The sequence below is a fragment of the Manis pentadactyla genome, chromosome 5, assembly GCF_030020395.1.
Source record: "Manis pentadactyla isolate mManPen7 chromosome 5, mManPen7.hap1, whole genome shotgun sequence".
NCBI lineage: Eukaryota > Metazoa > Chordata > Mammalia > Pholidota > Manidae > Manis > Manis pentadactyla.
In genome coordinates, this window is record NC_080023.1 from 106,323,233 (window position 1) to 106,336,220 (window position 12,988).

Consider the following 12,988-nt stretch of genomic DNA (forward strand, 5'->3'; position numbering starts at 1 on the left):
TTTTGACTTAGGTGTCATTAAATGTTCCTAGTTTTTCCTTCATCTGTTTGCTATAATGTTGTGAAGTTCATTTGCAGATTCATCTTCCACTTGACCATTGATTGATTTGTTCCTCAATTCTTAGTCCTAAATTTTTTTTTTTCTATACATCTTTCTTTGGCAAGTTCATCCAGTATCCAGAGTTTCCCAGTTATACCCACATCATTTTCAGATTTATATTTGTAATTTATACAATTTCTGAATCATTCAATTTTTAGACCAATGCTTCTCAAACTATAGAGAAGAGTTTTAAATGCATGATAGGCCACAGTTCAGCACTCTTGTAAACTGCAATGAAAATAAATTACTAGAAAAATAAGTTAAAAAGATAGAAATTTTTATTATATTCAAGAGATCTAAAATTACTGTCAAATTACAACAAAATCTTCTAAATGCTTATTCTCATTTTCTGTACTTATCCTGTCATGAACCAGTAACAAATAGTTTGCTGACCACACTTTGAATAGCACTGTGCTGTACCTCTTCTCTTGGATTTTTCAAAGGTATTCAAGACTGACTTCATGAACTTATATTTCCACTAATAAAACACACTCTAGCCTTGCTCACTTTTTCTCATTATAAAATTCAGAAACCTAGGTGTCATTCATGACACTTCTCTCTCTTACATCTCACATATCCAGTCCACCACAAGTCCAATTTATCACCTTAATATTTTCCACATTCCTCTTCTTCACTCTGTTCCCATTGCTTCCATTTTAACTCAGACACCATCATCTCTCACCTGGACTACTGCACTTGGCCACTGTCTTCCAGTTTGTTTCCACTTGGCAGCCAAAATGATCTTTTAAAAAGATCTTGTCATGACCCTGCTTTCCACCCATAACTGGCCTCCAGGTGCTGTCAGACTAAAGACCACAGCTTGATATGGCCTACTGCCATGAGAAGTCTTGACCTTTCTTACCCTTGAGGCCCCTTCTTGTCTCCCATCACTTTGCCTGTAATTTTTTCCCATATATGTGTAATGCTCACTTCCGTCTAGGACCTCTGTACATTCAGTTCTCTTTCCTGAGAATCATCTTGTTTTCCTCTTCATTTAGTTAATTCTTATTCCTTCTTCAGATCTGAATTTAAACTTTACTTCCTTGGAGAAGCAGTCTCTCATTTTTTCAGATGAGATAAGATCCCACATGATAGGCTCTCCTTGTACTCTTAGTTATTCTTTCATTGTGTGAATCTTAGTTTACTAATTATACAGTTGCTCAGTGCATGTTTCACATCCTATTAGATTATATAAGTTCTGTGAGGCCAAGGACTGTCCTTTTTTGTTTACTTTGTATCCCTAGTGCCTTGCATTACTGCTGCCATGTGGTAGGCACATAGTGAATGAATGCTTGCTGAGTGAACAAATGAAGGGTTGATGGTTGTTTGAAATTACCATTACTGTCTCATTGGTTAATCTGGTATATAAGGTGCTGCATAAAAATAGTTAATGGGTGGGGAAAGTGGATGTCAAATATTTTAAAGTATGGGAGGAATGAGGATTGTGTGGCTTGAGTAGGTTTGGATGCTATACGTAGAGAATACAAGAAGGACGTGTTAGGAAATAAAACCAGTGGATGGGGATTTGAACATGATCTCCATTGGTGATAGGGAGGAAGTGGAAGTACTTAGAGAAGGTTGTGATTTATCGAATTCTGGTGTGTGGTGGATGTGCAGGATAGGATGAAGGGAAGAGAAGAAGAAAACCTAGACTCTTGCCAAGGACTGAGTACACCCATGAGGTAATTATCAAGAGAGAAGTGTAAATTATTGAGGTCTGGGAAGGAAGACGTGGCAGAAATTGCAAATTATGAGGTCGTCAAACAGGATGTTTTGTTGTTACTCAGGGATAAACTATGTAAGAGACCTAATGCTCCTAGGAAAGGTGAATTTCGTTTCATCCACTTATATTATGAAATATGCTTATTTTATCCTCGGTACTATTACTCTTAGCTCTGTGGGATGCACTGATTTTCTAGATTTGTTCAGCTGATGCCAGAAGGAAAATAATGTGTGAGTAGTTTTTTTTTTTATAGTGGTAGAGAATATGGTAAATCAGACGTATCTGTGGTTTTGCTTTCATTTAATTTCTTTTAAATTACAAAAGATCAGTTCTTCTGATTATTAAGAAACACTAATAATAGTTTAGAGCTCTATGATTGTGGTATATATGTCTAATAAATTTTATAGCAGTTTGTGGAAGGTTGAAATTTTATAAATATTTTATGGATTTTTTGCTGGAAAGAAAATATTGTATAATCATCCACTGTACTCATTCATTTCACAGCTATTTATTATCCAGCTCATATATTTGATGCAGTCCTAGGTATTGGAGATGGAAGATGAATATGACTCAATTCCTGCCCCAAGGCAGCATATAATTGAGGAGAAAGTCAGATTGTAAAACAAGTGAATATTATGATGATAAGTGCAAGTATCTGGCAGCACAGGATGCTGAAAGAATTAGAGGAGGGACAGTTAACCAAATGTTGGACCTTAAGGGGGTAGGTGGGCAGGGATGGAGATGTTAGTGTATCATTTTTAGAGGTGTTGCCAACTGGGCTGGATTCTGTGTTCCTTCCTCAGCCAAAAGTTGAAAGTACTAATAATGGCCAATTCAGGCAGGGTGTGTTCATCTAAGGAATAAGACCTGTGTTACTGTCTTATCCATGTATTCTTGGGATTAGAAAGGAAAATGTCTGATAGCAATCCTGTGGGCTAGAAGTGTAAACATAACTCAGTCCTCTAGAGCCAGGCAATGTGCTAGTTCCCAGTTCAAGCCTTTGATACTAGTAGCCGATTCAACTTAGAATCTATAATATGAAAAGCTCGGTATGCAAGTATGAAAAATGCCATTACTATGTTCAGTTCTTAATGAAATTATTTTTTTAAACAGTGAAAACTGACACCACCCCATAAAACTTCTTGTTTTAGTTAGCACTCGTGATGATTGTCAGTGGACCCCTCAATAAGGCTTTGGTTTTAAGGTTGTAATAAGGAAGGTTGAACAGTGGTTTCTCTAGAGTATGGTAAGTTCATTCATGTGGTTATGAGGATAGAAGATTTTTACTTACTCCAAAAAAAAGCATGCTTTAACTTGTAAGAAAATAGTCTGAAAATAATTTTCTTGTCCTTCTTGATAGATGACAAAGTTCCTAAAGCATTCCAGAACTCCCTTGTTCAACTTGGACTCAGCACTATGAAATCTGCAAATATATGTATTGGTCGACCAGTGTTGCTTACTAGTCTGGGTGGAAAGCAGGAGGTAAGAGTCCTTTTCATTTCCTTAGTTTAGAAGGATTTGGGATATGTTTGATTTTAATTTTCCACACAAGCAGTAATAAACCAAAAACTATATTTTAAAATACGCTCACATCTTATATATACTTTTCTTTCTTTTGATGTGTACAACTACCCTGGGCATAGTAGCCCCTGAATGTCAGAATGTAGAGAGAGGCCTTTCCTTCAGATGCAGTGATGCACACACATTTTCATCCTTGTTTCTTCCAGTCTGTTAGTTACATTTCCCCACAGAAATGCTGTTTGAGGGTTTGAAGGTCATCTCTTGTATACAAATATTTGATTAGCCTCCTGTTTTTAGCTGTTTGTTCTTGCTGCCACTCATCATACCTGACACTCTAAGCCCAGAATCTTGCCTGGGTCATTTTTGGCAGCTTGGCTTTCTTTTCTACTGCTAGTCTCTCTGCTGCTGCTGCTTTATTGGTTAGTGTTCTCTCATCCAGTGGGATCCTCTGGAAATGTTTTGAAATCTCTTACCTGCTGATGGAATGCCTTCCCTTCTTCTCATTGTTGTTTAAAAAATCCTTTATTGTGGTCTGTGAAAGAGAAGACTATAAGTATGTAAGATCAGCCCACCATCTGAAACTAGAAAACATCACTTCTCTCCTTAACGTTTAAGTCTGATGAGATCCAGTTTCCCACGAAGGTCTTGTTCCTGACCCCTCACTGTTTCCTTGATGTTGTTAAGACTCCAAGATGGATAACCTTACAGTTAGCTGCTTCTTATAACCTGCTAATGCCCTTATCTCTTTTCCTAAAGGTACCTTTCTGATCTTACAGTTTTCTCTTTAGGATCATTCCTAATTTTCACAAAAGACATAATACTTATTTAAAAAATCTTTCCATAACTTGTGTCGGATAATAACTCCTTTAGGGTAAGGGCTACATTTTACTGATCCATGTACTTGCTGTGATTAGTTTTCAGCTTTAAAAATTAATGATATCCTGTGACTATTTATTTTCTCATGTTTTTATTTCCCATGTTCTGGACAGGTCTATACAGCCTGGCCTGTGGCAGGATTTCCTGGAGGCAAGGTTGGCCTGAGTGAAATGGCTCAGAAGAATGTGGGTGTGAGGGTTGGCGATGCCATCCATGTCCAGCCTCTCGTGGGTGCCGTGCTGCAGGCTGAGGAAATGGACTTGGCACTGAGGTTCGGCTCTTTTCTTTGGCACCTGTCTAGATCAGTGTTGCCCAGTGGAAATATAACAAGTCACAGATGTGAACCACGTACATAATTTTGCATTTTCTACTAGCCACATTTAAAAAGTAAAAAACAGGTGAAATTAATTGTAATAGGATATTTTATTTAGCCAGTAAATGGAAAATCTCATTTTAAGTTAGAATAATTACAAAAAACTATTAATCAGACATTTTTCATTCTGTTTTTCAAACTAAGTCTTCAAAGTCTGGTATATATGTTATATTTGTAGCACATGTCAGGACTAGTCACATCTTAAGTGCTTGATGGCCTCATGTGGTAAGCGACTGGTTCTTCTATTAGTACATGCTAAATTAGTGCTGTGTAATTTATGGAGTAGGGACTGTCTGATGATAGCCTGTAATTAGAGTATTCTCTGACATTTTAGGTGAGAGGAATTATTATTGATATTTAACAATATTTTTCATCTTGACTTGCAGTATAATCAGGGCTTCTTGTCTTTTTTACAGTTGTAAAGAAGGGAGTAGATTACGGTGAGTAGGCAAGAAACAAGTTTTAATTAAGACTGCTCAAGCAAAGTACCTGATTGTATATTTTAATTCATTGATTAGTTAATCTAATAAAACAGTTAACTTCGTTCAGACTTTTAAATAGTCCTTTACCAAAGACTACTTATTTGAATCAACTTACCATATACTTAAAGTTTATTACCCATCCTCTTGACAAATCTAGTAGGCTTTTGACTCAGATTACATATATAAGTCTTACAAAATTTGTTTAAGAAAAGTATATTTTGATGCTTTAATACCACCTTAGTAACAATTTGGGGGATGTGATTACTTTATATGCAAGAATGACAAAACATTTTCCTGTTATTAGCTTGATTTTAAAATGTTGTCTTCTCCTTTGCTACTATTATAGATTCCAAGCTTGAGCTTTGGCATAATTTTTCCTTTAAAAAGAGGAAAGTGTTTTCAGAGCATTTAATAACTTTTTAATGAACAATAAAAGGCAGAGAGGAAAGAGAACACAAAATCTTCAGCACCAGCTGTGTACTAGCACACACATGTACACATACTTTCTTCTTTTTTTCTTCTCATTTAATTCTTTAAACATCTTTTAATCCTTTAAACATCTTTCAAGGTATTCATATTTATTCCTTTTTTTTAATGTTTTTAGTATTTATTCCTTTTTTACAGAAGACGAAATGGGCTCAGTGAGGAGCAGTAGCTTGTAACCCACAAATACAATGGATTAGTTAGTAGCACTCCTCAAATTTAACAGGATGAATCTTCAGCCTGTTTTAAAACAGGGCTGCAGGCAGCCAGTAATCAGTTGACTGGATTTTTGGTTATCTGCGAACTAGTGTGACCTCTTGAGGGTGCAGCCATCTTAGGTGATGACCATTACCTGCTATAGAGTGACTGTATGTAGTTTTAAATGGAAGCTTTAAAATAAAAAAATCTTATGTTTTAAATGTGGTAGCAGCAGAACTTAGATAAGAAACTGAATTTCCAGTAAGAAAAATAAGTAATTTTAATCTTCTGCTTTAATTCTTCAGTTGTAGCTAAAAAATTTTATTAGTAAGGTTAGAGCTCCTTCTAGTGGAAATGATTTTATCTGCACCCATTCTTTTTTGAAAGCAAAATTGGTTTAGTATTTTTACAGTTCTTACAGATATTTGTAAATGTCTTCTATTCAGTTTAATAAATAGAAACAATTTAAGTATAACCTAAACTCTCAGATTTCTGTAAACAGAAGTAAATTTAAGCATTTAAACAGATACATACAATTTCCTCGTTAGTTTATACATACATTTGATTCATGAAATTTCCTCCTCATTCTATTTTTCTCTCTCTTTTATATGAATACACAGTCAGTTCTCATCATTTGTGGTAGTTGTATTTGATAAAGTTGCCATACACTGAATTAGCAAATACTGAACCATTGCTCCTAGGGGTTATGTATGTTCATATACATATATTTAAAATACATAAATGTATATGTTTTGCAAAGATTATAATCTTAAATCCTTAGAAAAACTCATTCTGGTAGATTCTGTTTTCATCCTTTTACAAAAGAGAAGAGGTGGTTCAGAAGTGTTAAGTGACTTTGCTGAAGCCTCTCCACTAACAGATGCCCAGTTGGGATTCAGATCCCCTCCAACTGTCTCCTGAGTTGGAACTTTTTTCTGTCCACTGCACTGTCCCCTACGTTTGCACTCTCCATTCTCTAGTTATCTCTGAATGAGAACTAAAATGTGAGGCCTTTTTCCATCTCAGTTGGGAAACTGTCAGGTGACTTGAATTTTTGCATGCTCTATACACATTCACAAGTGACTGGAAAGCTCTGCTAGTATTGATTTTGGGCTTACAAATAAATTTTAGCAAGTAGGTGAATTGGCAGATACAGAATCTGCATTATAATGAAGATTGACTGGATTAGTTTTGTTGCTTAAAGTGACTGAAGAAAAATTTGATATGGACCCCCTGGGCCTGTTCGTTAATACATCCCTTCCTGTGTTAAACAATCCCCCTCCATAGATCTCTGGCAGAGCTCCCGAACACTGGCCACCTCAGCTAGTATGGGCTACTTGTATATGGAGGAGGAGGAATAATGGCCGTGTTCTCAGAACTCTCCAAAAACCGGTTTGTTTATAAGTATAATGATTTTTGGTGTGCCTACTTCCTCTACTCAAACAAGCAAACTTCCTGGAAGACAGTTACTAGATGGAAGAAAGGGTTCTCATTTTTTTGTAGGCATACCCTTTCTCCAGAATAAATTTCCATGGCATCTTACTTTCCTTTTTCTTATTTTTACCTCTTCAAATAAAGGATTTCCTTCAGATAAAGGATTTAACTTTTCTGAAACATGATTTATTATGCAAAGGAATGAAGCATGCTATTAATTAAAGCTTTCTCCAAGTTAAGCAAATTTAGAAAGGCAGTGATTAATTTAGGTCAGTGTTTTTCAAATGTTTTTGACTCTGACACACCATAAAAAATACATTTTTCATTGTGATTCATTGTACACGTACATCCACAAATACAGTGCACATAGGTAGTCACATGAGTGTACCTTTTTACACATGAACATATAGATATGTGTGTATATATGTTTTACAAAGCAATACTTACCCTTTCTATGGCCATATATTCTGACATTTTGTATTCTATTAAAGAAAAGGCTGGATGGGATTGACTGAAATGATTTCATGATTTTGGACCTTAGATTCTGTAGAACAGTTATTTAGGCCATCAGGGCTTGCAAGTGATATTTTCAAGGCTATAGGAAGTATCTGAAAAGTGTAAATCATTCCAAAATTGTGTAAATCATTTCCAGGTTATGAACTAATTATTTTTTATTAGGTCTACATTACAACTATGTACATGTCATTTTATATTACATTTTAGTTTCTGATATTTTTAATGCTGACTTCTGTTTCCTCCAACCCACCCTTTACAGTGACAAAAATGTTGATATTAATGAAGAACAACTGACTGCTTGTCTTCTGAGAAAACTGGGTGAGATATATATTTCAATAGTTTCTTAAATTATAAGAAGCAAGGCAGCAGCAAACAAAGTGTCTTTGAGGTCCTGTATACATAATAGTCTTCTTCAACATAGCATATAGAATATGCTTCTCAATGAATTAATGTCTTTTTGGAATAGGGATTTTTTTTTCCCCTGATTAATTGATTGGCAGTTGAGCCATGAAGAGAACATAGGACTTAACCTATGGACAAAGGCAGATGTAGAACTGAGACTTTTAACCCTTGAGCTCTTGATCTTTCCTGTGAGAAATGTGATCTTGGAGTGTTGGCTTACATGTGTCATTTGAGGTTAATCATCAAATGTGGATTGCCTGGCTATATGCTGATGTTGATAGAACACTAGATGTATTGCCTATAGAGAATTTCAAAGACTCATCTTGTCCTTATTCTATTATCAGATAGTGCTCTGTCAGAGGGGTATATTTGGTCCTCTGTTTTTTATGACAGTTATTTTATTAATACTCTCATCTTTTATGTAGTCTTTTCAGTCAGATAGTTTTGTTAATAGATGAAATAAATTGCTATTTAAATATTAAATGGTTGGAAAATTTTTATATATATTTGATTTATTATTTTCTAGATGGCAAGATTGTTTTACCAGGCAACTTTCTGTATTGTACATTCTATGGACGACTATGCAAGATGCAAGTGTTGCGAGTGAAAGGGGCCGATGGCATGATACTGAGAAGGCCTCAGGGTGATGTTGACACGGATGCACAGGGCATGGCCCCTGAACAGTCCAGTATAGAAACCAGTACTCTGGATATATCCTCGCAGTTAAGCCAGTTAGATCTGGAAGAACCCCGGGATCCAACAGCAAGCAGTACTCCTTGCAGAGCAGTAGGTGACAGAAGCATCAGTAACACTGGTGACATGTTGGATAGTACCCAGAGCCCTGAGGATGGCAGTGGACTTGGACTGCATCAAGTCACAGGACTTAAATGTAGTATTGAGTTGACCAGAGGAGGAAATGAGCAACTCCTCAGTGAAAAGAGATTGCTGAAGTCAGCCTGTGTGGGAGCAAAGTGCAACACTGATACTTTTTATTTTATTTCTTCAACAACGAGAGTCAATTTTAGAAAGAATCATACAAATTCAAAAGAGCAAGATAGTCAGCTTAAAGTAACTTATGACATGATTGGAGGCTTAAGTAGTCAGCTGAAAGCAATTAGAGAAATAATTGAATTACCTCTCAAACAGCCTGAACTTTTCAAGAGTTATGGTAAGAGTCCTTTATTGTACCAAAAAGTATTAAATTCAAACTAAAAAGCAGTTATCTCATTGTGCTTGTGTAATGATTGCTCACCCTCTTTTTCTGTTTTTCCTTCCTGAGTGGTAGGCATGGTAGGAGGGGTGAGTTGCTTTGATGCCAGCTCAGTGAGCCTTATTGTCTTACTAGGTTGTGTGTTATTTGCAGCCTCCTCTCTTCTAATTGCACTCTGCCACACTTGTATTGGATCTAGAATAAGTTCTTATCATGGTACATCAGCTGTAATTACTAAATAAATAAACTAAACAGATATGTTGGATAAAACTTCTTTGTTAGGAAATGTAGGTATGTGCAGATCTCTGCACTGAAACCAGTAGTTAAGGGAGTGACTGGGTCCTTATGAAAGTCAGGGCTTTCTCTGTGGGGTTACTGCCCAGATCCTCTGCATGTATTTGGCACAAATGTCTTTTCTCTGCTTTTTCCTCTTTCATGGGTCTATATATATAAAATGAACCCTTGGATTGACATTTTGCTGGTAATGCTCATATTCTCTGAGATGGCTAGTTGGGTGAAAATTGGGATTGGTGGCTTACTTTGGGTGCCCTTGTTGTCTTGGCTTTGCTTTCTGTTCATTGAACTGTCTGGGGTGGGATGGGGCATGGCAACTGTGTGTGTCCAGCCTATTTTTTTTTTTTTTACCAATGTGCCCTGGTCTGGTTGAGTCTACAAAGATGGAAAAAGTCATTGCTGGAGATCAATGTGTGGGCCAGTTAGTACATCTTTCTGGTGGGGGTGGGAAAAAGGTCTGACTCTTACTTGAGTTTTATGATGCAAGGTACATTTATATTTTATAACTCACATTTGAAGTCACATGACAACACTTAAACATAGCAATGCTGAGTCCAGTGTTCCTTTTGTTCTAGGAATTCCTCCCCCTCGGGGAGTTTTACTTTATGGCCCTCCAGGTACTGGAAAGACAATGATTGCCAGGGCTATTGCTAATGAAGTTGGAGCCTATGTTTCTGTAATTAATGGTCCTGAAATTATAAGCAAGTAAGTGCATCATTTAATAGAATAAACAGTATTATTAAATGTACTTCTTAAATTTGGTTTTTCAAACATGGCTGCATAGTATTCTGTCTGAATATTTCGTATGTTGGAATATTTTACATTTGCTTTCTAATCTATAAAAATTAAGTTTGGTAAATAATTTTGAAAGCAATTTTAAGTATTCTGGAAATATTTGAAAAAATCACATAGTTTTTTAAAGACAAAGACAAAGCTTTAAAAACAATAAGAGGTGGTTCTTAAATGTATTTTTTTATCTGTTACAGATTCTATGGGGAAACAGAAGCAAGATTACGTCAGATATTTGCTGAAGCCACTCTGCGGTATTCTTTATTTTCAGATGTTTGGAATTAGGTGTCAAGGCTGAACCAATCAAAGTAGAGATACTAGCAGTTTACATGAAGCATGAAAGAATAATACAAAAATAATAGTAAATACCATTACAAATAGATAGTAAATCTAATGATTTCCATCTACTTTATCTCTATGTAATAGTTTGGAAGTTTTATAAATCAGGAATTAAATTACATAAAGTGGAAGAATTTAGACAGTGTTGTATGATAAGTCCATGTGACTTTGCTTGAGCATATAAAATTACAATTTTCTTTCCTTAGGGTTACTAGGCTACTTAACATGTCCAGTATATCTAGTTCCCTTAGTAATCTGTATTACAGTGGCCCTTTATGCATACAACTTTGTTTTATTATACTTGGCTCCAAAAGGACAAATCTTTTGCCATTTAAAAATTATTCTTACTAATTATTCCTCAGTTTAGGCTACCATGTTACACTGCAGTGAATGTAAGTGTGGTCTACAACTTGGTCTAATATAAATTATGGATAATATGACTGTGTCTTTATCACTGTTTGATATTTAAATTACCATAATTACCATCTCATCAAAACAACTTACATATTTAAAGTTTGTTTTTCCCCAGTGATAGTAGATGAAGTGAGTGGTATGTAGTGCCAGTACTGAAAATTTGAGCAGCTGATGAATTCCTTACTGTGCAAATGTTTTGTTGTTATGTTCCTGGCAGTTGAGGCTTCCTCTGGTGAGAGAATTCACATCTTTTTATGGGAGAATCATCTTGAAAGTTCTTTTTTTAATAGGTAAAAAAAGGAGAGCATTTCTAGTTTCTGTCCCTTCCTCAAACTTTAAAATGAAGGGACAACAGTTCAGCTTCTTAACTAATGCAGTCATAGCAATTTAATGGGCATGAATGGGCAAGTTCTGTCTGGGCACAGATTATCTTGGGTGTAAAAGACTGTTCTCAATACTCCGCTTTTTTACTGAGGCAGAGGTACTAGAGTATGATACTGGTGAGCTAATAATTTGGGTTAGAAATTAATCTTAAGGTTTTTCAGCTTAATATCCTATTATTTTTGTCTTTAATATTAAAATACTAAATGCTAAATTGATACCTTGCATTTCAATTAGAAAATTAAAACTAAAGGAATTTATCAAATTTAAAGGTTACATGTATATTAGAGAATTAATTTAACTTTTTTTTTGTCTTTAGGCACCCATCAGTTATTTTTATTGACGAGCTGGATGCACTTTGCCCTAAAAGAGAAGGGGCTCAGAATGAAGTAGAAAAAAGAGTTGTAGCTTCACTGTTAACACTGATGGATGGTATTGGTTCAGTAAGTATAGTACCAGTATTATAGTACCCATAGAAAGGGGTTGATTCTTCATAATATGTATGTAGTATGCTAAATACTACAAATATGCAAAACTTGTCAAATATGTCTGAGTTTTTAGGTATTCTAGGATAAAGGGAAAATACTAGCTATAAAAACTAAAGAGAAGACCCATAAATAATGTTTCTCACCAGATTTCTTAGTAACTGCTAGTACAGTATAACCTGGCATGTTTTTCTGGGATGTAGAGTAATATACAATGGTAGATTTCTTTTGAGAAAATGATAGTAACTTTAAAATCTGAAACAAAAATCAGGAAGGTTTAGCAGTTAAATTTTAAAAGATTTTACTAAAAAATATGAGGAAGTCTTGATATGCATGTATAAATTCTTTTGAGGCTTAAAGTTTGGCAACTGAAAGGAAAGGAAGTGAGAATGATGGAAAATGTATTTGTATGATATTTAAAAAGAATTTACCTGTGCTACAGATTCTCTGATGGGACATACACTCTTACATTAATTAAAAACTGTGTATTAATTATGAAAGGCAGAGCCACAGTAGTAATAGAGAGTAGGAATGGAGAAAAATTCTTTCAGACTCCTGATAGCCATTCATCAGATGAATGCACTTCTTATGCAGGATTGTAAATAAATCATTTTTTAGAATCATAACATGTTTGAACCCTAAGAAATTTTAGAAATCATGCAGTCCCAAGCCCTCTTTTTGCATATTAAAAAACTGGAAAATTAGAACATTTTGATTTTTTGGTAGAAATTGAACATGGGAAAATAATGCGAAGATTTGGTTTTAAATCTCTGTTATTTGCTAACATGTGTTATAATTTTAAGAGTAGCATCACAGAAGGGTTGTTACCTGGGGTAGGCTGGCTGACTGCCTGGTCTTCAGTCTTGCAGCAGTGCCTCAGTGTGATCATCATGTACCAGGTTTGGTTCTAAGCATACGAAGCTTGGAGAATTCAGTATTTGTAGCATGTTGGAGATGGTGAGGTTTTGA

The 12,988-nt window shown here is 35.4% G+C and overlaps 1 protein-coding gene across 5 annotated transcripts in view; it reads left to right on the forward strand.

The window, feature by feature from the left end:
- The window catches only part of AFG2A (AFG2 AAA ATPase homolog A), a 383,456-nt gene that overhangs the window by 12,342 nt on the left and 358,126 nt on the right, over positions 1-12,988 (forward strand). For 3 of the 5 annotated variants that reach the window (XM_036922969.2, XM_057502600.1, XM_057502602.1), the window contains exons 2-9: positions 3,183-3,304; positions 4,333-4,490; positions 5,009-5,032; positions 7,965-8,023; positions 8,634-9,275; positions 10,187-10,316; positions 10,598-10,654; positions 11,854-11,977. In XM_036922969.2, coding sequence (XP_036778864.1) covers positions 3,183-3,304; positions 4,333-4,490; positions 5,009-5,032; positions 7,965-8,023; positions 8,634-9,275; positions 10,187-10,316; positions 10,598-10,654; positions 11,854-11,977 — 1,316 coding nt within the window. The remainder of the gene's footprint in view (positions 1-3,182; positions 3,305-4,332; positions 4,491-5,008; positions 5,033-7,964; positions 8,024-8,633; positions 9,276-10,186; positions 10,317-10,597; positions 10,655-11,853; positions 11,978-12,988) is intronic. The other 2 variants (XM_036922971.2, XM_057502601.1) reach the window with 1 other exon arrangement.